We start from the raw sequence: 24,432 nt of genomic DNA, 5'->3' as shown, positions 1-24,432 counted from the left end.
GCACCCCCAGTGGAAGCAAGGTCAGCCGCCACGACAGTGTTCAGGGGCCCAGATGCCCAGATATGACATTTGACTCTGGGTTATCCTGGAGCCAGGCACGTGAGCCTGTATACTTCGTGTGTCTTGGGAGTGTTGTATTGCCAGCCACGTTCTGGAGACTGCCCTTGGCTCATCAATCACTTGGTGCTAGTGGCTGAAGGGGGTACATTGTCTGTTACAGATTGAAGAGGGGAGTAAAGCCGCAGCTGTGGACAAATTACTGGCTGGAGACGAAATCGTGGGCATCAATGACATCGGGCTGTCGGGGTTCCGGCAAGAAGCCATCTGCTTGGTGAAGGGCTCCCACAAGACCCTGAAGCTGGTGGTCAAGAGGTAAGCCCCATTCTTTGCTCACCAGATAGGAGCAGAACAACAGCGTGTGAAAGCAGCCACGGGGCACACCTGTCTGTGCCATGGCAGCAATCCTGACGTGGTGGGGGGGCGGCAGGAGGCACGGGGAGATTTGCTCGTAGAATCACATCTCTTGGCCAGGGATGAGTCCAGCACCAGACATTCTAAAGATTCCTCGTTTTATTAGTAGATAAGTGCTGTTGAGTGGGCTGACTCCTGGTGACCCGTGTACAACAGATCAAAACATTGCCTGGTCCTGTGTCATTGTCACGATGGTAAACATGCTGGAGCCCGTCATCGTAGCTGTTATGCCGATCCATGTCACCCAGGGTCCCCCTGACCCTCGCTGGCCCTCTGCTTCACCAAACAAGATGACTTCCTCTAGCGATTGAGCCCTCCTGGTGACGTGTTGGACGGTGTGCTTTTGTGATCCGTAAGATTTTCAGTGGCTAATTTTCAGAAGTAGATTTCCAGGCCTGCCTTCTTAGTCTGTCTCAGTCTGGAAGCTCTGCTGGAACCTGTCCACCATGGGTGACCCTGCTAGTCTTTGAAATACCACTGACATAGCTGCCGGCATCACAGCAACACACAAGCCACCTACTGATTGTTTATTTTCATTTATCACATGAATTTGAAAACTTGTCTCTTTTTTTTAGCTATAAGTAGTTTAGGAGCTCTGGTAGCATAGTGCCTAAGGCACTTGACTGCTAACCAGAAGGCTGGAGGTTCAAACCCACCAGCCACTCCTTGGCAGGAAGGTTGGACAATCTACTTCCACAGTGGTACTGCCTCGGAAACCCAAGGAGGGGTCACTATGAGTTGGGTCCGACTCGACGGCACATAACAACAACAACATACGTAGTTTATCTGGCAGAGAGAAAACTGCTTATGTTTGTTACACAGTGATGTGTTGTTGCCTGTTGTTTACACAAGGTGGCGTTTTCGGTCTATATGCCAGAAATATAGGAAGAAGCACTTGGCTAAAAGGTCGGCAGTGATGAGAACTCAGCAGTACGAACCCAGCAGCCACTCCATGGGAAAGAGATGTGTCAGTCTGCTTCTGTGAAGATTTATAGCCTTGGAAACCGTATGGGGCAGTTTTACTTTGTCCTGTGGGATCACTGTGAGCCAGAATCAACTCAAGGCAGTGGGTTTAGTTTTGGGTTAAATAGGCTTTTAAAAGCCAGCTGCAAGCTGTTTCCTGTGCCAGGCTGCTATCTGAGGGAAGCATGTTGCCTAGTCCTATAAATTACTTTGCTGATAGGAGCATGGAGGATTTTAAGAGATTAGAAGGCAAACTTGGGGATGTGTTGTCTTTATATGTAGGACCTAAAATAATATTCCTGGGCACCACAAAGGTGTTAGCAGTTTGCTGTTTTCATGTGGAAATAGTTCTCCACCTTGGTTTTCGTAGTTGGCTAATTAATTGGTGTTTACATGCACTTTTTTTTTTTTTTTTTTGCAGAATTAGTCCATTCTTTCAAAGATTGGCTGTACATTTTAAAAAATAAACAACAAGTAGACTCAAGCATATTGTGGTTTCTGGTATAAATGGGAAGATATATTCCCAAAGGACTTTACCTTCTTTCTTTCTTTTCTTTTTTTTTTTTGTTTTGGCCCCAAACAGCCTCTAAAGAGGCATTTCAGAAACAAGGAGGGGAAAGTTAACATTCTTTGCCACATCAGCAGCCTCCTTTCTAAGTTGGACATGCTGTTCTAAGGCAGCCTGGTGGCACAGCCGCTAATCGGAAGGTTCAATGGTTGGAACCCACCCAGAAGCTCTGGGGGAGAGAGACCTGTGAGCTACTCCATCTTTATAGATGATAGCTGCTGGTGGGTTTGAACCACAGACCTTTTGATTAGGGGTCAAGTGCTTTAACCACTGTGCCACCAAAGCTTCCTATACCCCATGATAGATGGCTACAAAGAGCAAATTTGTTTTCTCACAATTCCAGGGGCTAGAATTCCAAATTCTGGGCATCGGCAGAGCCATGCTTTCTCTTTGCTCTGGGGGTAGCGCTGCCTGTCACAGCAGCCCCAGCAGGCATTTGCATGTGTTCCTTGGCTTGTAGACAGCCCCCCACATGCTAACTCCCCGCTTTGAATGTGACTCTCTGTTTCTTCTCCCTATTCAGAAGGGATTAGAGAAGGGTAGGCTCCCCTACACTCCAATATGATTGCAAACCAAAACCCCCAACCTGCTGCCATGGAGTCGATTCCGACTCACAGCGCCCCAAGAGGACACAGTAGAACTGCCCCCTAAGGTTTCCAAGGCTGTCACCTTTATGGAAGCAGACTATCTAATCTTTTTTCCCATGGAGCAGCTGCTGGGTTTGAACTGCCAGCCTTTCTGTTATCAGCTGAATGCTTAACCACTGTACCACTTGGGCTCCTTTCCGATATGACTTACCTGATAATATCTTCAAAGAAAGACTGTCTTGCAAGCGTGTGAGACCACAGATGCTACTCACCAAACTAGGATGTTAAACATAAATTTATGAACTATGTTATGCCAATTGAATGAGTTGTTTCATGAGACTATAGTCCTAAGCCTTCAAACCCAGAAAACCAGTCCTGCGAGGTATTTGGTTTTTATACACATAGTTTTTAAACAAATTCTAATCATGTGCCACGTGCTGGTCCCTCTTCAGCGCCCCCCCAGCAACACCTGTCAGGTACCACCTAATTTGTGGGCTTCTTTTATTTTAGCTAGCATGGTGGCCAGGTGATGCAGTAGCCGGGTAGGATTGCAATGGGCTGGTTCACAAAGTGAAGGGCTCTTGTTTGCTGGGGCGTGGTCACTGGGTATCTTGTCATCATGTAGAAACCGGTGCTGGGAATATGATCCTGCAGGAGACAGGAACACGATCCTCCAGGAGACATGCATGTGGATCAGTATCTGCACCAGCCGAGTGTCTTTCCCAGACACATGAGATGAAGCATTTCCTTTCTCCCAGAGGAGCGTGGAGAAAGACAAAGGGTGGTGACAGTGATCCTGGCCAAGGGTACATATGTCCAACCTTACCATCCCAGGTGGTGTCCGTGAGCTGCCAGGCACCCAGGGGTGGAGCAGCAGGGCAGCTGCCGGGTCTCGGGGGACCCTGGGCACTGTGCCCTGTCCCCTCAGGAAGCCTTTTGTTCCTTCTCTCAGCCAGTCAGGTGCTCCTTACAGGAAATCCCAGGGTAGACGTGGTTACCTCTGCACCCAGTATGCATCTATAGTTATTCCCTAGGTGTCAGCTTGCTTCCGGGGGTCCTGACGGGCATGTCTGCAGTGGGTGTGGGTGCTTGTGTTTTCACAAAGTACTACAGGTGATTTGGATGGGTGGCCACAGTGGGCATTCCCCCCCCCCCGGGCTTAAGTCAGTATGCTTACAAGAAGTTAAGGACCAGAGAGAGGATAGTGTGTACCATTTTCCTGATGAACTTAGCCAAGTAGGTTGCCCCCTTGCTATTTGGGGACACAGGAAGGGGCCAGGTTGTCAGACGTATTCAGGAGGTTGAGATGGGGGAGCCTGGTGGTGATGGAGCTAGGAATTAAACAGAAAGCTCCTGGCATGTAAGTTCCTGCTTGTTGCTAGGGGTTATGGTTACTGCCATCTAGTGCTCTAAAATGTGCAATTAGAGACTCTTTGGAGTGTACCAGGATGTTCGTGAGGGCAGGGTGGTACAACTTTTGCCTTCCGTGTGGGAGACCTGGGTTGACTCCCGGCCAGTGTACGTCATGTGCAGCCACCACTGTCTGTCGCCAGTGATGCCGGACAGGTTTCAGCACAGCTTCCAGACTGAGACAGACTAGGAAGAAAGACCTGGTGATCTCCTGAAAACCAGCCAGTGAAAACCCTGTGGAGCACAAGAGTCTAGTGTTGTGCTTGGGTCTCTATGAGTCAAGAGTTTGATTTAGGGCAGCTGACAACAAGGACAGGTTCATCCGTCCCTCATTTCAGGGGCACACGAGTGTGCTTTAGAAGCTGCAGATTCTGCTCCTAAACCGGTACCAGTTGCCATGGAGTTGATTTTGACATATGGTGACACCTGTGTGTTAGAGTACACCTGTGCTCCACAGGGTTTGTGGTGGCTGGCCTTTCAGAGGCAGACAGACTGCCAGGCCTTCTGAGGTGCCTTTCAGTAGACTTGAACCTCCAGACTTTTGGTTAGCAGCCACCCAGGGACTCCCAGCTCCTAAAAGGTACCTTTAATTTCAAACGCCCTAGAGAAATTTCTTTCCAGTTGATCATAAATTATTTCCTTAAGCTTATAATTACTCATTCAGTCTTCTCTCCAAATTTCTGCTTTAATATTAATTGAGTTTCCAGTGTAACACACCTGTCACTCAGTCGTTTGTCTTTTTTTGTGCAGCTTCTCTTGAACACGTGCTGTGTTGCAGGTACTTTGGTTAGGAAGCTCCAAAGCCAGATTGTCAGTAGGCTGAGTTCAGGTTATTTTGTGCCTCTGTCTAGCAGCCTGAAGCCCTTGATGAATCTCATTACATGCGCTAAGGTTGCACTCGGGAGCCCGTTCGTGTAGAGGGGAGAGAACGGTACCGGAGCCTGTAAAGGTTAGCTGGGCTGTGTGTGGCGTGCTTAAACATCTGAAGAAAGGAGGTTTCAGATTCCTGGCAGCACCCACGCTGGTGAGGACAGTGTTGCTTGCAGCCTGCCTTCGTCCGGGGATGTTACTGGGTTGCAGTGGATTCTGCTACAAGCCAGGATCTGGCCGAGCTCCCCCGTGGTGCTCACTCTGTGGAGCTGTCCACGAGCAGGTGGCTCTGGGGCCACTGCACTGATTATAGCACAGGTATTTGGGAAGCCACGCCGCTCAGTTACACATGCCTTTGTGTAAGCAGGAGGAAGGGGCTGTCTGAGATGCTGGGAAGTTGTGTCCCCTCCTCTCCCTGTCCAAAAGCAGTAACAGCGTGGGTGTGGGTGTGGGTGTGGGTGAGTGTGGGCATTCAGGTGCAGGGCGTGTGCACGCTGGGGTTGTTGGTGTGTGACATGAACCCCGTGCCTAGGAGGCTGTCAGTTTGTTTAGACTTCCGGGCAAAGCATTCATGTTGAGCCTTTTGGGACTTGTAGCTGTTGTTTCTGTGTTTATTTCCCTGTTGACACAGAGGTGTCGCAGCAGCTGAGGTTGGACAGATCCCCTGAGTTGTTTGGGCCCTTCTGCGTTATTGTTTTTATTAGCCAAGTCCGGGGAAAAGAGAACCACATAGGTAGTCAGCGTTTCACTTAGGGGAAAGGTCTTGCTGTTCAGATTTGGCTTTAGTGTGTGGCTTAGGCAGTTGAATCAGATGAGTCTCCAAATTACGTACCATGGTTAATCTTTGAAGTAAAGCTCTTTGTACCTCCCCTCCCTGTTCCTGTGGGTCAGGCTCTGCCTTGTGGCCACCCTGGGTGTGCCAGGGCAGACCTGTGCTCCATGGGGTTTCCAAGGGCTGACCCTTCAGAAGTAGATCACCAGGCCTTCTGAGCTACCTCGGGTGGACTAGACCTCCAGGCTTTCAGCTGGCAGCTGAGCACTTTAATGGTTCGCACCACCTAGGGACTCCTGTTTACTGACAGCAATCTACAGTTTCTTGTTGCTTCTTTTGTGTAGCTTTGGCTTTACTTATGTACTTGTATTGTGGACTCAAGGAGCTCTGGTGGTATAGTGGTTAAAGCATTCAGCTGTTAACCTAAAGGTCGAAATTCTAACCCATCAGCTGCTCCTCAGGAGAAAGTCTGAGAAAGACTGCATGAGGCAGTCTGCTTCCATAAATATTTATAGCCTGTCTACCCTATGAGGTAGTTCTACTCTGCCCTCCTTTACATCATACAGCACCTAAGATTCTCGATTCTCTCTGAATGACATCACCGTCCACCACTGCTCTGCCCTGTAGGGTCACTTGAGTTGGAATCAACTCAATGGCAGTGAGTGTGGGTGTCGTAGACTTAACGTATTAGTAAAATTTTTTGTTTCTTTATTCTTCCATCGTGGACTCACACCGTCCTGTTGTTCATCCTTGGGCTTGTTTACAATCAGTTATATTGATGGTTGCACATGAGAATGTCCTGAGTCTCTTTGCGAAACATCTCTCCTGTTGAAATGCTGTGTACACGGTGGAATACCTGCCGGTAAGTTGTGGCAGCGCCTGCTCTAAACCAGACTTAAATTAAATGATGCTTTAGACAGTGAGGGGATATATGTGCTTAAGTACAGGTGGTCTGGCCAAAGCCTCTGGGGTCCTGGAAGGTAGCCTCTTTTTCTCTTCTGTTCGTTTTTCCTGAACATGATTCGGCTTATAGGTATGAAGTTTATAAAAATGAGTAGAAAAAGCAAGCCGTTGGACGCACTCTCCTGTTCATGATTTTTCCGTTGCCATCTTTTCTGCTCCAGCACCAGGAGTAGCCTCTGGGGCTGCAATAAGACCCACGCTCTGGATAGCTTTGCTGCGAGAGACTTTAGGGATTCCTGGCCTTCAGGGGCTGGGACTCAGATGCGTTCATCTTGGGCGAATGCTGCTTCTCGCCCTGGCATCTGTTTGAACGCAGCTTTGATGTCTTGTCTCAGTTTCAGCTACTGTGGGTACTGGGCACTTTTACCTTTTCTTCATCCTCCTCACACGTAAAGCCAGGAACTCCTTTATATCATACAGCAAGCACCTCAGATTCTCTCTGAACGACATCACCATCCACCACTGCTCGGGGGAAAGAACTCACTGCTCCATCCAGTACCAGTTACCACTGAGCAGACTCATGGCGTCCCCGTGTCTGTCAGAGTAGAATCAGGCTCCGCAGGGTTTCTGGGGACTGATTTTTAGAAGCACATCACCAGGTTTTTCTTCCGAGGCAGTCCTGGATGGACTCAAACCTCCTACCTTTCGATCAGCAGTCAAGCACGTTAACCATTGGCACCACCCAGGGACTTCTCTACTGTGTAACCAACCCATTGCCACGTCGAGTCGATTCTAATTTATAGATAGAGACCCTATTGTTCAGGGTAGAACTGCCTCATAGGGTTTCCTAGGCTGTAATTTTTTTTTTTTCTTCAATTGTGATTTGGGTGAATGTTTACAGAGCAAATTGACTTTCTATTCAACAGTTGATACACAGTTTGTTGACATTCATTGCAGTCCCCACAGTGTACCAACACTCCTCCCACTTCCTCCCTGTGTTTACCATTTCCCATCATCCTTCTTATCTATCCCTTCCTGACTTCTGAGCTTTATCTCTGAGCAAGTGCTGCCCTTTTGATCTCCTGTGGTTGATTGTTCTATGAGTGTGTACCTCCCTGGTGTTAGTGTTCCCCTTATAGGCTTGTGTCTCATTTGGGTGAAAGTTGAGCCATGGGGGTGAGTTCAGTTCCAGGCTTGAAAGGGTGTCTGAGGACCATAGTCTCAGAGGTTCCACTAGTTTCTATCAGACCAGTAAGCCTGGTCTTTCTTGTGATTTTCAGTTTTGTTCCGCTGCTTTCTCCCATTCTGTCTGGGCCCTCCTATTGTGACCACTTTCAGAGTGGTCAGCAGTGGTAGCCGGGCACCATCTAGTTCTACTCTCAGGGTTCATTAGTCCTTTGGACTAAGTATTTCCATGTGTTTTTGATTTTCTTCACTCTTCTTTGCTCTGGTCTGAGAGAGACGAACAGTTGTACCTTAGATGGCTGCTGACAAGCTTTTAAGACCCCAGTCGCTACTCACCAAAGTACGATGTAAGATGTTGTCTTTGTGGACTACGTTATGCCAATTGACTTTTGTGTCCCCTGAGACTATGGTCCTGAGCCCCCATGCCTGCTGACTCATTCTCTAAAGGTATTTGGTTATGGCTATGAAATTTACATAACTTTGCCCTCATATGTTGTACTATATTCATGGATAATATGTGCAACACATATAAATATATAACCAAAACCAAACCAAACTCACTGCCATTGAATCAGATCTGACTCATAGTGACCCCTCCTTGGGTTTTCCAGGCAGTATCACTACAGAAGTAGACTCCCTAGTCTTCCTTCCGAGGAGTGGCTGGTGGGTTTGAACTGTCAGCCTTCTGGTTAGCAGTCAGATGCCTTAGGCACTATGCCACCAGAGCTTCCATATAAATACATAGGTCGAAATATCTTCTGTCAGACTTACACATTGGTGGGTATAGTCCCATCCTAGGCTGTAATCTTTATGGAAGCAGATCACCAGGTCTTTTCAATCATGGAGCTGCTGGTGTGTTTGAATTGCTGACCTATTGCTTAGCAGCCAAGCACTTAGACACTGAGCCACTAGAGCTCTTTCTCTGGTGTATGTAGTTGTTGTGAGGTGCCATCAAGTCTTCTCCAACTCACAGCAACTCTGTGTACAACAGAATGAACGCCGCCCAGGCCTTTGCCAGCCTCACTATTTACTGTGCTCTCTGGTGTCTAGCTCTCCTTAAAAGGCCACTAGGGGTCTATGTTTTCCTTATAATAACTAGCAACCCCAATTGGAACACTCCTGCATCATTTATGGAGTGCTTCGGCATATGTCTTTACATATTAATGTAGAATGCATTTGAAGCACTCCAGCAGGTTAGTAAATCAGTGTAATGCAGCACATTGTTGTTGTTGTTGTTGTTATGTGCCATTGAGTTGGACCCGACTCATAGTGACCCCTCCTTGGGTTTCCAAGGCAGTATCACTACAGAAGTAGATTGCCCAACCTTCCTTCCGAGGAGTGGTTGGTAAACTAAAAAATCAAACCTGTTGGCTGTTGAGTCAATTCCAACTCACAGCGCCCCATAGGTCAGAGTAGAACTGCTCCACAGGGTTGTCAAGGCTGCACATCTTTACGGAGGCAGACAGCCCCATTTTTGTCCCATGGAGTGACTGGTTAGCAGCGGAGCGTGTATCCGCTCTACCACTAGGGCTCCTTACTCGGTCATCTCCATCGACATACTTCCTGTTTCCATTACCACCGTGTCCCCCATTACCCACTCTGCCCTCCTAGAAGGTGCTTCCTTACTGGTCCCCGGGTCAAGCTGTACACCCACTCCAGGGCCCATCCTGTATACTCACACTAGGGCCCTGGCCCAGCTTACACCAGAGCTTCGCCGCCTATTCCTGTTGGGAGTTTGCAACTGGGCACTGTGTCTCCCTGCAGTGCCAGGGCCTTGCCCACCACCGCAGACATGCAAGTGTGAACAAATGGATGAGATGCAGCTCACTTCATGCCAGATGGCACTTTGGTTTGTATTTGCATCAGATGCTCATGGCTCTGTCACGTGGCAAAGGTGTTGCAGGGAATGGAACTGAATTTGACGTGTCCTATGCTATCAGGGCCCCAGAGTGAGTGTGTTTGGCTCTTTCGTTGTTGTATACATGGTGGCATGCGTGCCTGCTACTCAGGCCACCCACATTTCTGGTGACTGTGTGAATTGACCACCACCCGTTTGTCAGTGTGTTGTCCTGGGATGGCTGTATGTGGCTGTGATGCTGGATGCTGTGCCACTGGGATTTCACATATTAGCAGTCATTCACGGTGGGTAAGTTTCAGTGAAACTTAGGACAGACTAGGAAGAAAGGCCTGGCAATCTATTTCCAAAAATCAGCCAGTGAAAACTCTGTGGATCACCACCGAATATTGTCTGCTACAGTGCTGGGAGATGACCTCTGTGTCCTGCTTCCCTGGTGCCGCTCTGACGGGAATATACCACCAATGGGATGGCCTAAATAAACAGGAGTTATTCTCTTATGGTTTGGAGGCTTTAAGTCCAAGGTCATAGTGCCAGGCTCTGCCTCCTGCTCCTGGCCCATTGGAGCTAGAGGCTTTTCTTCACTCCAACAGCTGCTGGCTGCTGAGGCTGCCGATCCCAAGGTTGACAAGTAAAAAGGCACAGTCCCAATGTTACCAATCCACACAGCAGGCCATTCATTCAAATTCATTGAAAGTCCCAAGGTCAGCAGAGCATGGCAGGCTGTTGAACAACGACACGGCTACATGCAGGGTTCAAGCATGCCATAAGCTGAAGACCATTCCCAAAGTTGTTTCTTATGTATGGGAAGCAGACCACATACCCAAAGCAGCTACTCAGCTGCTCACAGTAGATCCCACCATGGAGTTGATGACCAGTCTCAGCATGGGGAATGCTACATCCAGCTGCCCAGCCACTCAACCAGGCCCAGCCAAGCTGACACACAAACTTCACCACCACACCCTGTAAGTCAGCAATGGGCTGACACATACCAAAGATCATGAAGATGGCACAGGACTGGGCAGTGTTTCATATGCAGTTGCTATGACAACAACATGTGTCTTAAAGCCCCTTGACTTTGTGTCTTGTTTGGGAAGACATACTTGCTGACCTCTCCACTCTTTTTGTTTCTGGCCCATATGGAGTTGAGGCTGAGTGGAAGGGACGATGAGGGTCCCAGGGCTCCAGGGGGCAGCAGAGGTCTCCTTCCTCAGAGTGTTCCTGTCCCACTTTCTCACAGGGCTGTGACTGAACCACCAGCGGACAAGTGCTGAATGCCCTCCCCTCTCCTGACCAGCAAAAGTCCAGCCATTTCAGAGCATCAGAGTGGCAGGAAACAGAAACTAGCCCGAATCTTCCTTGATTCCCAAATCCATTCCTTAATGTACCAGGAGCTTCAGAGGATTTGAGTGGGGGGGAATGTTTTGGGGAAATCTTATCAGTCCTTCTCTTTCTCTTTCTCTCTCTCTCTCTCTCTCTCTCTCTGTGTCTCACACTGCCAATGAGTCGGAACAGACTTACAGAACCCCTCCCTGGATTTCCGAGGTGGTATCACTACGGAAGTAGATTGCCCAACCTTTCCTTCCTTCTAAGGAGTGGCTGGTGGGTTTGAACTGCCAGTCTTCGGGTTAGCAGTTACATGCTTTAGGCATTACGCCACTAATCCTCGTAGGTATATAAGGAGCCCTGGAGGCACAAACGGTTAAGTGCTTGGCTGCTAACCAAAAGGTTGGTGATGCAAACCTACCCAGAAGCTCTGTAGGCAAAAGACCTGGTCACCTGCTTCTGTAAAAATTACAAAAAAAAGAAAGAAAGAAAACCCATTACCTCGCTGCCATGAGTCAATTCTGACTCATCATGACCCTATAGCACAGGGTAGAGCTGGCCATGGGGTTTCCAAGGCTGTCATCTTTACGAAAGCAGACTGACCCATCTTTCTCCTGCAGAGTGGCTGGTGGCTTTGAACCACCAACCTTTTGGTTAGCAATCAGGTGCTTAACTACTACACTGCCAGGGCTCCTCAATAAAGTTTACAGCCTAGAAAACTCTATGGGGCAGTTCTACTCTGTCACATGAGGTTGCTGTGATTTGGAATCGGCTCAATGGCACCCAACAACAACAACCGGTTTGCCAGATGATCCACACAGAAAGCCCAGCCCACCCTGGGCTTCCTCACAGCATAGTGGCCTCAGGGTCACTGGCCTTCTCACATGGTAGTTGACTCCCCTCACAGAAAACCTGCTCAGAGGTCCAGGAGGAAGCTGCAAGGTTTCCATATCCTAGCTTGAAAGTCTCAGAGCACCTCTTCCACATGCTGTTTGTTACTCAGCTCACTCAGACCAGCCTAGATCCAAGTGGAGGGGAAGGAGAGTCTAATTCTCAGTGGGAGAAGGAACAAAGAATTTACAGCTGTTTTTAAAACTCAAAAAAAAAAAAACAAAACCATAAATATTTTGTGAGAACAAATTTTATTGCTAATGATTTTATTATGTAATTTTTCAGAAGCTTATTGTAATTTATGGAGCTTTGGTGGCATAGGCCTAAGGCATTTGACTGCTAACCAGAAGTCTTGAGTCTCATTTTCCTCCCATCATTAACCAACTGTGACGGAAGAGGAAAGAAGTTGTGGGGATTATAGCAGGGGGAAAGCCATCTGAAAATGACAGTCACGTGGCCAGCACTTGCTTAGGATTTTGAGGAGTTCTGAGAGGTACAGTCTTAGGTTGACACAGTTCCTTGGTGTCCATGGTGTGATGAGGCCTCCCATCACATACTTTCTCTGAAGCTCATGTGAAACTTGCTTCAAGTCAATGTGGTCTACGTTTTGTCACCCATGAAAATGATCTGGGTCATCAAAATGTTGGTGTTAAAATGCTTTTTGGTTTTATTTTCCTGCTCACATCATTTTCTTCAACATTTCAGCTGGCTTAGAAAAATGTTTGATCTCCGTAGAACATCTAAAGAGACCCAGGTTTTGTTTTTTTGTTGTTTGTTTGTTTATGCTTTGTTTTGGTTGTAACTGCTTTTGATTTGAAAATTGTGTAAGTATTGATATCATAAAGCTTTGACCATTTTGACATGTCTTGCGGGTGCAGTTCAGCACTGTGAACTTTGCCCCTGAGTTGTGCAGCCACCATCACTTTCCATTGCCGTGTTTTCCCACCAACCTTAACAGAAGCCCAGTATCCCCTAAGCAGTTGAGTTTTGTCTCGGCTCTTGATTTGGTCCATAAAGTATCGACGGTGAGGTTATTTCTGCCCTAAATGAGAGAAGGGGTGAGGAAAGCTCACTAAAAACGATAAAATGGAACAAGAGCCAAAGCAAGGTGGGTCCCTGCCCACACCCCCCCACACACACACACAGCAAACTCTGGTGGCTCAGTGGCGTTTACACGACGGGAGCACTTGTGGCCTCAGTAGGGACTTTTGAAATGGACACACCCTATCACTCCTGGTCAAGTGTGGCCAAAGAAGCATGACAGCTTCCACCGGGAGGTGGGTATGGCCCCGGGAGCCTTACTCCACACTCAGGAGTCCCGCCTTCACCCCACTCGTGTTGTCTATCCTCAGAGTTTCCATTCACACCGTCTCGTTCACAGAGACCCTTGTTTGACTTCACGGGTGCATGCTTATGTCGTGCGTGTGCACTGACATCACAGGTGCACACTGTCATCACGGGCACTCACTGATGTCACTGGTATTGACTGATGTCACAGGCGTACACTGAGGGCACAGGCATGGACTGATGTCACAGGCATGCACTGACGTCATGAGCAGACACTGTCGTCACAGGCACACACTGTCATGGGCATGGACTGATGACACAGGTATTGACTGATGTCACAGGCACACACTGACATCACGGACACGCATTGACATCACAGATATTGACTGATGTCACAGGTATGCCCTGTCATCACAACGTGCACGGAGAGGCTCAGGGGAAGATGGCGGCCACTAGTCTCAGTCCCCTCTTAGACAGCCTTTATTTACTCCCTTAACTAAGTCCATAAATGAAGATAAGCCATCTAGACCATGTCTCCCAGCCCAATCCTATCTCCTCAAAGAGGCCCAGGGTCCTACACAAGGCTGGGCTGGAACAGGGAGGGGCCACGGGTTTGGTTTTGTTCTTCTGGAGCGGGGTGAATATTTATTTACATACTCACTTATTTAGAAGAGTCACTGCGTGGTACAAACGGTGAACACATTTGACTGCTGACTGAAGGGTTGGCAGTTCCAGTGCACTTAGAGGTACCTCAGAAGGAAGGCCTGGTGATCTGCTTCTGAAAAGTCAGAGCCATTGAAAACCTCATGGAGCAAAGTTCCACTCTGACACACATGGGGTCACCATGATCAGACCTGACTCAGTGACAACTGGTTTGGTTTTTGGTTTGGTACTTTCTTAGAGTAGGAGCTCCCGTGGCACCATGGTTAAATCATTGGGCTGCTAACTAAAAGGTTGGTGGTTCAAATCCACTCGCTGCTCCATGGGAGAAAGATGAGGCAGTCTACTTCCATAATGATTTACAGCCTTGGAAACCCTATGGGGCACCGTCCTCTAGGGTTGCTATAAATCAGAATTGACTCGACAGCAGTGGGTTTGGGTTTTAGGACTTCCTTAGGGTAAATTTTTGAAGAATAAGGACTGGTTCCCATTTTGGACCCTTTAATTCGGGCAGTAGGTAAATCAGTCATGAATAATAATGAAAGCGGAGTATTCTTGACCAGATGGAGTGGACCAGTAACGAGTTGCCATCCACTGGCTGATTTTTCAGAAGAAAGGCCCGGCCTTTCTTCCGAACCTCTGACCTTTGGTTGGCAGCCACGCGTGTTCACTGCTCACACGACCAGGGGCCCTGGGACACAGTGGCAGGTGCTGGACATGATCCTGTATCCCTGAGGAATGGGTCTTGCACTCTGCCCTACTGCTGTCCTCTGCGTGAGTCCTGAGCCCTCTGCCTTCCTTTTCAGGAGGACGGAGCTGAGCTGGAGGCCACACTCCTGGCATGCCACCAAGTTCTGTGATGGTGCCCCTGAGGCAGTGGCCGCTCCATTCTCTGCGGCGGGCACCTGCCAGTCCTGGCACACCCGGCAGCACGCGAGGTAAGCGCTCTGTCACCAGTGTGGGATGCTTCCTGGGTGTCCCGTCAGCACGCGCATCTCCCTGCCCCATAGGGCAGCTCATTCCTTTACTTCTGGGTGATTTTTGTTTTTTCCTGACAAGAAAAAGGCCTTCGATGCCCTCATTTCAGGTGCACCCTCTAAACGTTTCACTGAGCAGGCAGCCTCGTGACACTGGAAGACAAGGGTTAAACCACCAGAGGAAGGATTTCCAGCGCCCTTGCTCCTCTGTGCCTGCTGAACCAGAAATCCAGTGCCTGGGGCACCTTTCTGCTGCATCGCTCTGGGACTACCAGGGAGCACTAGATGAGGGGTCCTCAGCCAGGATGGGGAGGCGTCAGCCAGGATGAAGGGGTTCTCAGCCAGGATGGGGAAGTGTCAGCCGGGATTGGAGAGGTTCTCAGCCAGGATGAGGGGGCTTCTCAGGATGAGGGGGTGTCAGCCAGGATTGGGGCTTGTCTGCCAGGATGAGGGGGTTCTCAGGCAGGTGAGATGGTGTCAGCGTCCCCCCCCATGCCTGCAGCCCCCACTCTTCTCTGGAGATTCTCCATAAAGATGGGTCTGTGGGAGAACCTTTTGGGTGGAGCCGTGAATCTCACCGGTACTCCCGGGGCATTTCCCTTTCTACAGCCTCCAGAGTGTGGGTGGGAGGCATGAGGAAGCCAGAGAGCTTAGCAGCCACGTCACAGGGCCCACCGTGGCTCTCCACGAGTGAGTCATGGGCCAGGGCTGCTGCTTCGTCGCAGTCCCAAGCACGCTGAGGGTGGGCCAGTCCTGTGGCAGCACCACGAGACTCCTCCAGTTCCACTGTTGACCAGGGACCTCAGATGATCAGTGGTGAGAGTTGTCACTGTCTCCTGCTTGGAGGGTGACAGTAACAGTGAATAGTGGAGTTTTGGTGTGTGTACGTGTGAGTGTGCATGCAAGTGTTCCAGTGTGTGCATGCAAGTATGTGCCTGTGTATTTGTTGTGTGTGTGTGTTTGCATGAGTATTTGTATGAGAATCTGTACCTGTGGGAGTGTGTGCTGTATATGAGTCCGTGTATTAGACTGTGTGTGTGCATGGGAGAGTGTGTTTGAATGTGTGTCCATGTGAGAGTGTGTGCCTGTTTGTGTTGGGTGTGCACATGAGAGTATATTTGAGTGTGTGCAAGGTAGTATGTGTCTTTGAGTGTGTGTGCATGGGAGAGTGTTTCAGTAAATGAATGCATGCATTTGAGAGTGTGTTTGTGTTGTGCTTGAATTTGCATGTGTGCATGTGAGTGCATGTGTGAGTTCGTGTATGTGTTTGAGTGAACGTGAAAGTATATTTGAGGGTGTGTGCTGTGATGCTGTTGTGTACACATGTGTCTGTGTATGTGACTGTGTACATGTATGTTGTGTGTTCATGAGAGTGTTGTGTTTGTGTAGGGGTGTGTGCATGTGAGAGAGTGTGACTGTGTATCTGGAGCTATAGTGTAGCCATCTCAAAATCCATTTTGGGCTGTTAACAAATGCTAGTCTGCTGCACAATTGAAAGTAAAGGACGTTTGTGATATAAAGGAACTGGATCACAATTATGTTACTTCCTCCTTAAAGCGATGAGAGATGAAGCGTTTAGAGCTCAGGGCATCCTGAAAACCACAAATCCTCAACCAAGTAGGAAATGAAATGAAGAGTGGCTTTTGGTTTCACTGTTGAAGTGACTCAATGTAATATGACCTGTTGGGCCCATGCTGTGGTTTCTTAACGAAAGAAGCACAACACTGCTCACATCTGTCTTTGTTGACATAGCATTTAGCGTTCTTTATATCCACTTGGGCTTGGTATCATGTGGGAAAATCACCCCAGGAATATTGGGGGCTGGATGGGAAAGTGGTTCATATCTGGGAAAGGGTGTAGAAACTTAACAATCTGTTTCCCTCCCTTAGATCAGCTGGCCAGTTCATTTTCCTATCCTTGCATGTTTTTTTTTTTTTTTTTTTTTTTTTAAATCCAAAACCAAACCCACTGCAGTTGGATTGATTCCGATTCATGGCGACTCTATGGAACAGAGTGGGACTGCCCCACAGGGTTTCCAAGGCTGTAGTCTTTACAGAAACAGACAGCCACATCTTTCTCCCACAGAGCAGCTGGTGGGTTCAAATTGTTGACCTTTTGGTTGGCAGCTGAGTGCTTTAAGCTCTGCACCACCAAGGTTCCCAAACCTAATGTAGCCACTGCTACTGCTGCTTTTTCTTTTTCCTTGAAGCTTGAGGGTTCCAGCTTTACTGAGTGTTAATGAAACTTGACATAGCTGGATAAATAGTTCCACCAGCCATTGTTACCAGTCTCACAAACGCACCACTGTTACCTCACAGAATAATTAATTTCCTACTTCATTTTTTATAGCTTAGCTTGTTTTAAGAAGTCTTGCTTTTTATTTCCTTGTCTTAGATGCCATCATAATCATGGCCCTGTGTTATTAGCATTAGAGGCCCTGATGGCGCAGTGGTTAAAGTGTTTGGTTGTTAACAGAAAGGTGAGTGGTTTGAAACCCACCAGCCGCCCTGTGGGAAGTAAGACATGGCAGTCTGCTTCCGTAAAGATGGACGGCCTTGGGAACCCCATGGGGCAGTAATACCCTGTGCTATAAGGTTGCTATGAGTCAGAATCAACTCGACGGCAGGGGATTTGGGGTATTTTGGGCATTAAGGAGCACTGGTGGTGCAACAGTTAAGCACTCAGCTACTAATCGAAAGGTCAGCAGTTTGAACCCACCCAGCTTCGTGGGAAAAAGAGCTGACAGTCTGCTCCCATAAAGATGACAGCCTAAGAAAGCCTGTGAGGCAGTTTTGCTCTGTCACACCAGCTGCGGTGAGTCGGAATGGACTTGACATTCCAACAACATCCAATAACAGCATCCAACAACAACATCGTTGGCTTTAACGTCCAGTGCTTCTTACCCTTGTAAGAGTTACCCTACTGCCTGAGCACAGTGGCATGTGGCTAGTAAAGCCTGTCCCTTGGGTTATCAGCCCAACTGAGAATTTAGAGGAGAGCTGTCCATGCTGTAGTAGGTGGGCTTGGAAAAGTAACGTTACCCCTGAAGTTTCTCTTAATTTTAACGTTGTTCTAGTCTGCTAGCTTCTTTTGTGTTCATAATCCGCTACCACAATCATTTTGCACCCCAGCCTTGGAGTCATCCCATCTCCATGTAAAAGGCCAGACAGTGAGTATCTTTGCTTTGCAGGACATACAGTCTGTCTCAGCTATTCAACTCTGCCGCTGTCGCAAGAAAGTAGCCGTGAGCGGGCATGGCTGTATACCAATAAAACTTCATCTGTGGACACTGAAATTCATATTTCAGATAATTTTTAAGTCACAAAATACTATTTTAATTTCTCCCCCAACCATTTAAAAACATAAAAACTATTCATAGCTCACGAGTAGAATTTGGCTGGTCGATGGTCTTTTTTTTTTTTTTTTTTAATCATTTATTGTGATATGGGTACAAATTTACAAAGCAGATTCATTTTACTCACAATAGTTCATGCACATTCAGTTTCATACCCGATTACAATCCCAACCATGAAAAGCTGGCCTCCCCTCACCTCCCTGTGACTTCCCCTTCCCTGCGCCCTTTTTATTCATGCATCCTGTCCAGCTTGCTCCCTACAGTTGATGGGCTTCAACATGAGAAAATGTTCTGCTGGCACTTAAAGTAACCTTTTTTTTTTTTTTTTTGTAAATTAAAGAGGTATTGCTTGAATAGAACCCAGTCTTTTCAACCTGCCCTGTGCACATGGATCGGCGTGCACATGCATGACTTGCTGTGCGTGTGCCAGCGTGCAGGGTCGGTGTGCGTATGTGGGGTTGGCGTGTGCCCGGGGCCCCATGCACCAGCATGCTGCATGTGCCCGGCACCCCCACAGGCCCTTTTGCAGGAAGCACATCTTCTCCACCCTCTCACCGTGCATGTTTGCGTGTGTGTGAGTGTCCACACGCACGTGGCTGCCCCCCCACCCCGTCCTCTGCTGCCACGAAGTCCTAAAGCAAACTCTCTTGTCCTTTCTTCTTTCCAGCTCCTCTTCCCATGACCTGTCTGGTGCCTGGGAACAGACGAACCTGCAGTGCACCTCGGACCACTTCAGCTCCCTGGGTAGCATGGATAGCCTGGATCCCCCAAACCAGCCCTGTTCATCTGGCCGCCTCTCTGCTGCCAAGTCCAGCAGCAGCACTGAACACCTGGGGGGGCCGAGCAAGCGTGACTCGGCTTATGGTTCCTTCTCCACCAGCTCTAGCACACCGGACCACACACTGCCCAGGGCCGACGGCTCATCCACGGAGAACCTCCTCTACAAGGTGGGGCTGTGGGAGAACTCTCGGCCAGGTGGCAGGCAGGCCCAGGTAGGCAGTGACCTGGATCACGGCCTGGAGGAAAGGTTCAGCTGTCTGCCTGCCGACCCCTACTACAAGAGCAGTAAAAGCCCCAGGCAGGAGGACAGCCCTGAGCCGAAGGCGGCTGCCCCGGGAAGGTCCAATTTCGGGCCTGTCTGGTATGTTCCTGATAAGAAAAAGGCACCTGTCTCTCCTCCTCCTCCTCCTCCACCACTGCGCAGTGACAGCTTCGCTGCTACCAAAGGTCATGAGAAGGCCCCGGGCCCTGTGTTCACAGAAGCGGCTGCCACGCAGCATCTGACCACCCTGCCCCGGGCTCCACCACAGACTGAGTGGAGAGCTGACCCCACAGATCCACCACAACAGCAGGCATGGGCTGGGGACACCCGGCGGCCCGGCAACTGTGGCCACCCTGTAGACCTGCCCCTGGCTGGCGACTGCCGACTGGGCGGCCTCCTCAGGGTCCCCAGTAGACTGCAGGCTTCACAGTCAAGCTGTGATGTGAGCTTCGCCCCATCCACCTACGGATACCAGCACCCTCGCCAGTACAGCGATGAGAACCCCTTCCTCCACGAGAGTCCCAGACCCTCGGCATCACCCAGGGAGCTGCGGCACCTGCCCCTCCTTGGGGGCCATCAGGAGCCTCCTGTTGACCGCTTCCAGGATGACGCTTTCGCTCCAGAGAGATGGCTTGGTACTGCTGACCAGAGGATGGAGGGCAGCGGGCAGGGCCACTATTACTGTGTGACCCCCAAACAGCCCACCCAGGGGAGTCATCAGACACTGCAGCTTAGTGAGGGGTATTGGCCATCTGCAGCAGGAGCTAAGGTGGTACCAGGGGCCCAGGACGCTCCTCCCACCCTCCTGATGGACTCCAAACCACGATGTTACCTACCTCAGCAGGGTGAAATGCTGGACCCTAATGAGAGAGAACGGTGGCACCCACTGGATAGAGATGGGGAGACCTGGTCGATGGGAACGGAAGAGCTCCCCAGAGCCAGCCATGTGGAAAAAGCCAGCCCCAAAAGAACAACAAGCAGTGACTTGCAGTGGGTGGATGGAGAGAGCAGCAAGATCTCACCTCAGAAGACGCCCATGTTGCACTCCTTGACTCAAGAAGGGAAGAAGAGCCAGTCAGGGAACAACCTGGGGTACCTCCAAGATGGCGGCCTGGGACACCTCCAGGATGGCCGTCCCGGGCACCACCAAGGTGGCCGCCTGGGGTGTCGCCAAGATAGCGTCCTCAGGCACTGTCAAGATAGTGGTCCAGGGAAGCCACTCCCATTTGATGCCCAGGTGGGAAAGCCAATCCGGAGGAGTGACCGCTTTGCCACCACGCTGAGGAATGAGATCCAGATGCGGCGAGCCAAGCTACAGAAGAGCAAGAGTACTGTGACTCTGGTGGGGACAAGGGAGGCCGAGGAAGACCCCAGCGGTTGGAAGGTGGAGCTGAGGGTTCCCACCAGCACCGCTCCAGAAAGTTCCTTCACCAGCACCTACAAAGACCACTTGAAGGAGGCTCAAGCCAGGGTCCTGAGGGCCACATCATTTAAGCGTCGCGACTTGGACCCCAGCCCAGGTGACCATTACCCATTGCCACCAGAGCATAGACCTGAGGACCATGGTGCCTCACCCCTGTTCCCCTTGGGTCCAGACACTGCCCCCGATTTCCTGGAGGGGTGCCCTGCCAAGGTGTCCTCTTCTGGAGGGAGTACATCCTACATCCCCCGCATTGGGGGCCGGAGACGCTTTACGGTGGAGCAGAAACTGAAGTCATACTCTGAGCCTGAGAAGATCCATGAGGTGGGGCTCTCAGGAGCTTACCAACCTCACCAGCTCCCTGACAGAGCTGAGGACACGGTGGGCACTTTTGCTGACAGGTGGAAGTTTTTTGAGGAGACCAGCAGATCTGCTCATCAGAGGCCAGGGCAAAGGCAGGCTCTGTGTGGATTCCCCAGAGAGAAGCCAGAGCGACTGCAGACAGCTGGTCACGGGTATGAGGGTGCGGAGCCTTGGTTCCTGCGGAGGGAACGCCCCACATCCTCTGGGGAAAACGCCAGCAACCACAGGAAAGTGGGGAAATCTGAGCTTCCCCAGAGACTTGGGACATTTGCTGAGTATCAAGCCTCTTGGAAGGAACAGCGGAAGCCTCTGGAAGCCAGGAGCTCTGGGAGGTATCACTCAGCAGATGACATCCTGGACGCAGGGCTGAACCAGCGTGAAAGACCACAGTACGTGCACGAGAGGTGCAGGTCGTCGCCGTCCACAGACCCCTACAAAGAGGTGAGCTCCCACTCAGGCAGGGCGAAGCCTGCACTTGACCACTGCTATGTGTATGAAAAGGCTAGGACGTGCCCATGGAGCCTCTTGGTGGTGCATTGGTTAATGCACTTGACTGTTAACCAACAGGTTGGTGGTCCAGGTCCACCCAGAGGTGCCTGGGGAGAAAGGCCTGGGGGTCTCCTGACACATCAGCCGTTGAGAACTCGAGGGGCACAGTTCTTCTCTGACACCCATGGGGCTGTTGTGCATCAGGAGCAGTGCAACCAGTTTTTAGGACACGCCCACACGGTGATTGCCATGTGTCAGTCTTGCATGTATCCGGCTGTTTGAGCACTTATGCTCCCCAGCTTTTCTGGTCCCAGCTGTGTGTAATGCACTTGGGGAGAAATCGACAGTTCATGAACACTGTAGGCACTGTGTTTTCACAAGCCCACAGCCTTCACTGCCGACCTTGTAATCCCTGCTCTCGCTTGCCTCATGTGTCCATTAATGCTGGTAACAAAGAGCCTGGGAAAACTCTAGGAAGTGGCATCTACCACTGAAAACTGGTACTGGTTGCCATTGAATTGACTCCGCCTCACGGCGACCCCATGCGTGTCAGGGTAGAGCCGCGCTCCATAGGGCTTTCAATGACTGTGACCTTTTGGAGACAGATGGTCAGGTCTTTCTTCTTAGGCACCACTGAGTGGATTCAAGCCTCCAGCCTTTCAGTTAGTAGCCAAGCACTTAACTGTCTACACTACTCAGAGACTCCTCTTCAGTGGAAAAGGGGTGCTTTATTTCAAGTCCAAAGGCAGCATAGTGTAACCACTTTTCCAATATGGATGCCAGTCATATAATATTCATTGTATCTGTTTCCTTTTTTATTTGCGAATATTTTCAGGGATTGCTGTGGGGCAAAGCATAATTAAGAGTGCAAAAACTGCATGGTTTTAAGGTGAGTGTTTTAATGGCGAGAGAGAACTCAACTTTCTCAACCTTTCGGTTGGCAGCTGAGCCCCTCAATCATTTGCACCCCCAGGGACTCCAGGGGCATGCCCTAGCTATTTCTAAAGATGGCGGTGGGCATGTTTCTCTAGAAAATTCTTATCTGTGCTTCAGAGTTGACGTACACAGTCTCTCTCTCCCTTGCCTGTTAAATCTGCATTTGTCCACTTCAAAGAGAGCGATTTCTGCAGTGACAGAGGCAGTCTCTCTTAACTGAAGCAGTTGGAGACAGTGCTGTGTACTTCCTGTGTCTGTAAGGGAACTCACCCGTTAGCCTCGTGGCACCTAGGCGGGATGCGCAGATACTGTAGGCGTTGGTTTCCAGGGGTGGCATTCTTGGCTGGGGGACTGCTGAGTGTGACCTCTGTGCCTGCTGGGAGTGTGGTCATCAGAGAAACTTCCTCGTTCTGCCGAGTCTCAGAGCCTGAGGGGCCACCACAGCGAGTCACAGCCTTGTATTTTGTTTTTCTGGCCAGCTGTGTCGCAGAGTTGGACAAACTTTGTGAAGGAGCTCTGTGTCCTGGCCTGGACAAAAGTGGGCACATGAGTCACTCAGTCCCCTTGTTGAAACCGGCTCCGGAACTGACCGAGCCAGTCACGTGGCCGTGTCGGCACGAGCAGCGGGCAGCATCCCTGGCTCCGTGGCCACAGATGAGGGGTTTCATAATAACAGATGTACTGAAGGCGTGGCATGCTGACCCGGTGCCTCCCTGTGCTGCCCTTTGCAGGGAGTGTCTGCAGAGCCCCGGCGGCAGGCGGAAGACCCCACAGAGCACAGAGAACACAGTGCCCCCGCCAACCCTGCTGAGGAAGGCAGCTCTACTCTGGGGTAGGTGAAGGGTGTGTGCAGCGTGACAGCAGTGGTGTGTTGGAGTGGCTTCTTTGTGGTGTGTGAGTGCTTGGTTAATTCAACCCGACTGTTGTGTTTTTGCCAAACCCAAAGTGGATGCCAGCCAGTGGAAGTTGGCGCCTCCCTAGCCAAGGTGCCAGTGCCCTGGTGCATTGGAGCAGGGCAGATGCACGCCATGGCACCAAGAGATGCTTTCCATGGGCAACTGGGCTTCCTAATGCATGGGAGGGGGGCTCTCTGGCTTTGGAAAATAGCTGCTCTCTTTCCAGTACAGTAAGGTTCTTTATGTCGACAACATGAGAAGGCCAAATGACTGCCCTGGAATCAGATGCTGTAGACCAAACGCCTGACTCTAGGAGTGCTGTGACTCTCCAGTGTACAGCTGGGTCACTATCTCAAAATGAAAGTGACTTCCAAGGAGGGCTTGTCAGAGAGGAGCAGGACAAGACTGTTTCCATTGGATTTGCTCATCAGTTACTTTGGAGCCTGAAAATGGAAACAAGTCCGTGGACTCTGCAGGGAGGAGATCAGTGTCTGAGAGAGCCCCATGTAGCTGTTTAATTGCAGCAAAGGAGTTTACATTAATTATGCGGTATCATCTTGTCCTTCCTACATGAGGGCCGAGAAGATACTGTAGATCACTCAGGAGATGTGGTGTGTTGTTACGTTAGGTGCTGCGGAGTTGGTTCCAACTCCTGGTGACGCCATGTATAGACATCAGAAGGAAGTACTGCCCAGTCTTGCTCCATTCTCATAGTTGTTGCCATGCTCCAGCCCATTGTTGCAGCCCTTGTGTCAATCCATCTCGTGGACCAGCTTCCCGTTTTTTGCTATGTCCAGAGTTCGTCACACAAAGAAGTGTGGCCAGTCTCACTTCTAAGGAGCATTCTGGCTGTACTTCTTCCCAGACAGATTTGTTCGTTCTCTGGTGGTCCATAGTGCACTAAGCGTTCTTGGCCAACACCATAAGTCTAAGGCATCTACTCTTCAACTGTTTGTTGGGCAGTTTTAGGTTTGCAGAAGCACTGCACGGAAGGTACAGAGTGCCCACACACCTCCAGCCGCCTATGCCATTTCTCCTGGTAGTAACGTCTTACATGGTGCAGGGTAGTAAATTACTTTGTGTGGCTTTTCTACCCATAAGTTTTTGTAAACTCCAAGGTGGGATTTGCTATGAGCAACTGAGGAGCTCCTGATTGCTGAAGGTGTCCACCTGGAGTATTTCTGTTGGGCGTGGCACAAAACAATG

General features: G+C 49.9%; 1 protein-coding gene across 1 annotated transcript in view; it reads left to right on the top strand.

The window, feature by feature from the left end:
* The window catches only part of LOC103210247 (protein Shroom2-like), a 174,530-nt gene that overhangs the window by 87,762 nt on the left and 62,336 nt on the right, over window positions 1-24,432 (top strand). The window contains exons 2-7 of the mRNA XM_042783015.1: window positions 221-372; window positions 14,555-14,686; window positions 18,748-20,184; window positions 20,223-20,252; window positions 20,326-21,346; window positions 23,062-23,119. Of these exons, the coding sequence (XP_042638949.1) occupies window positions 221-372; window positions 14,555-14,686; window positions 18,748-20,184; window positions 20,223-20,252; window positions 20,326-21,346; window positions 23,062-23,119 (2,830 nt within the window). The remainder of the gene's footprint in view (window positions 1-220; window positions 373-14,554; window positions 14,687-18,747; window positions 20,185-20,222; window positions 20,253-20,325; window positions 21,347-23,061; window positions 23,120-24,432) is intronic.

The sequence above is a fragment of the Orycteropus afer genome, unplaced genomic scaffold (assembly GCF_000298275.1).
Source record: "Orycteropus afer afer isolate SDZICR_OR568_19922 unplaced genomic scaffold, OryAfe1.0 scaffold00577, whole genome shotgun sequence".
Taxonomy (NCBI): domain Eukaryota; kingdom Metazoa; phylum Chordata; class Mammalia; order Tubulidentata; family Orycteropodidae; genus Orycteropus; species Orycteropus afer.
This window is presented reverse-complemented; position numbering and strand designations above follow the sequence as displayed.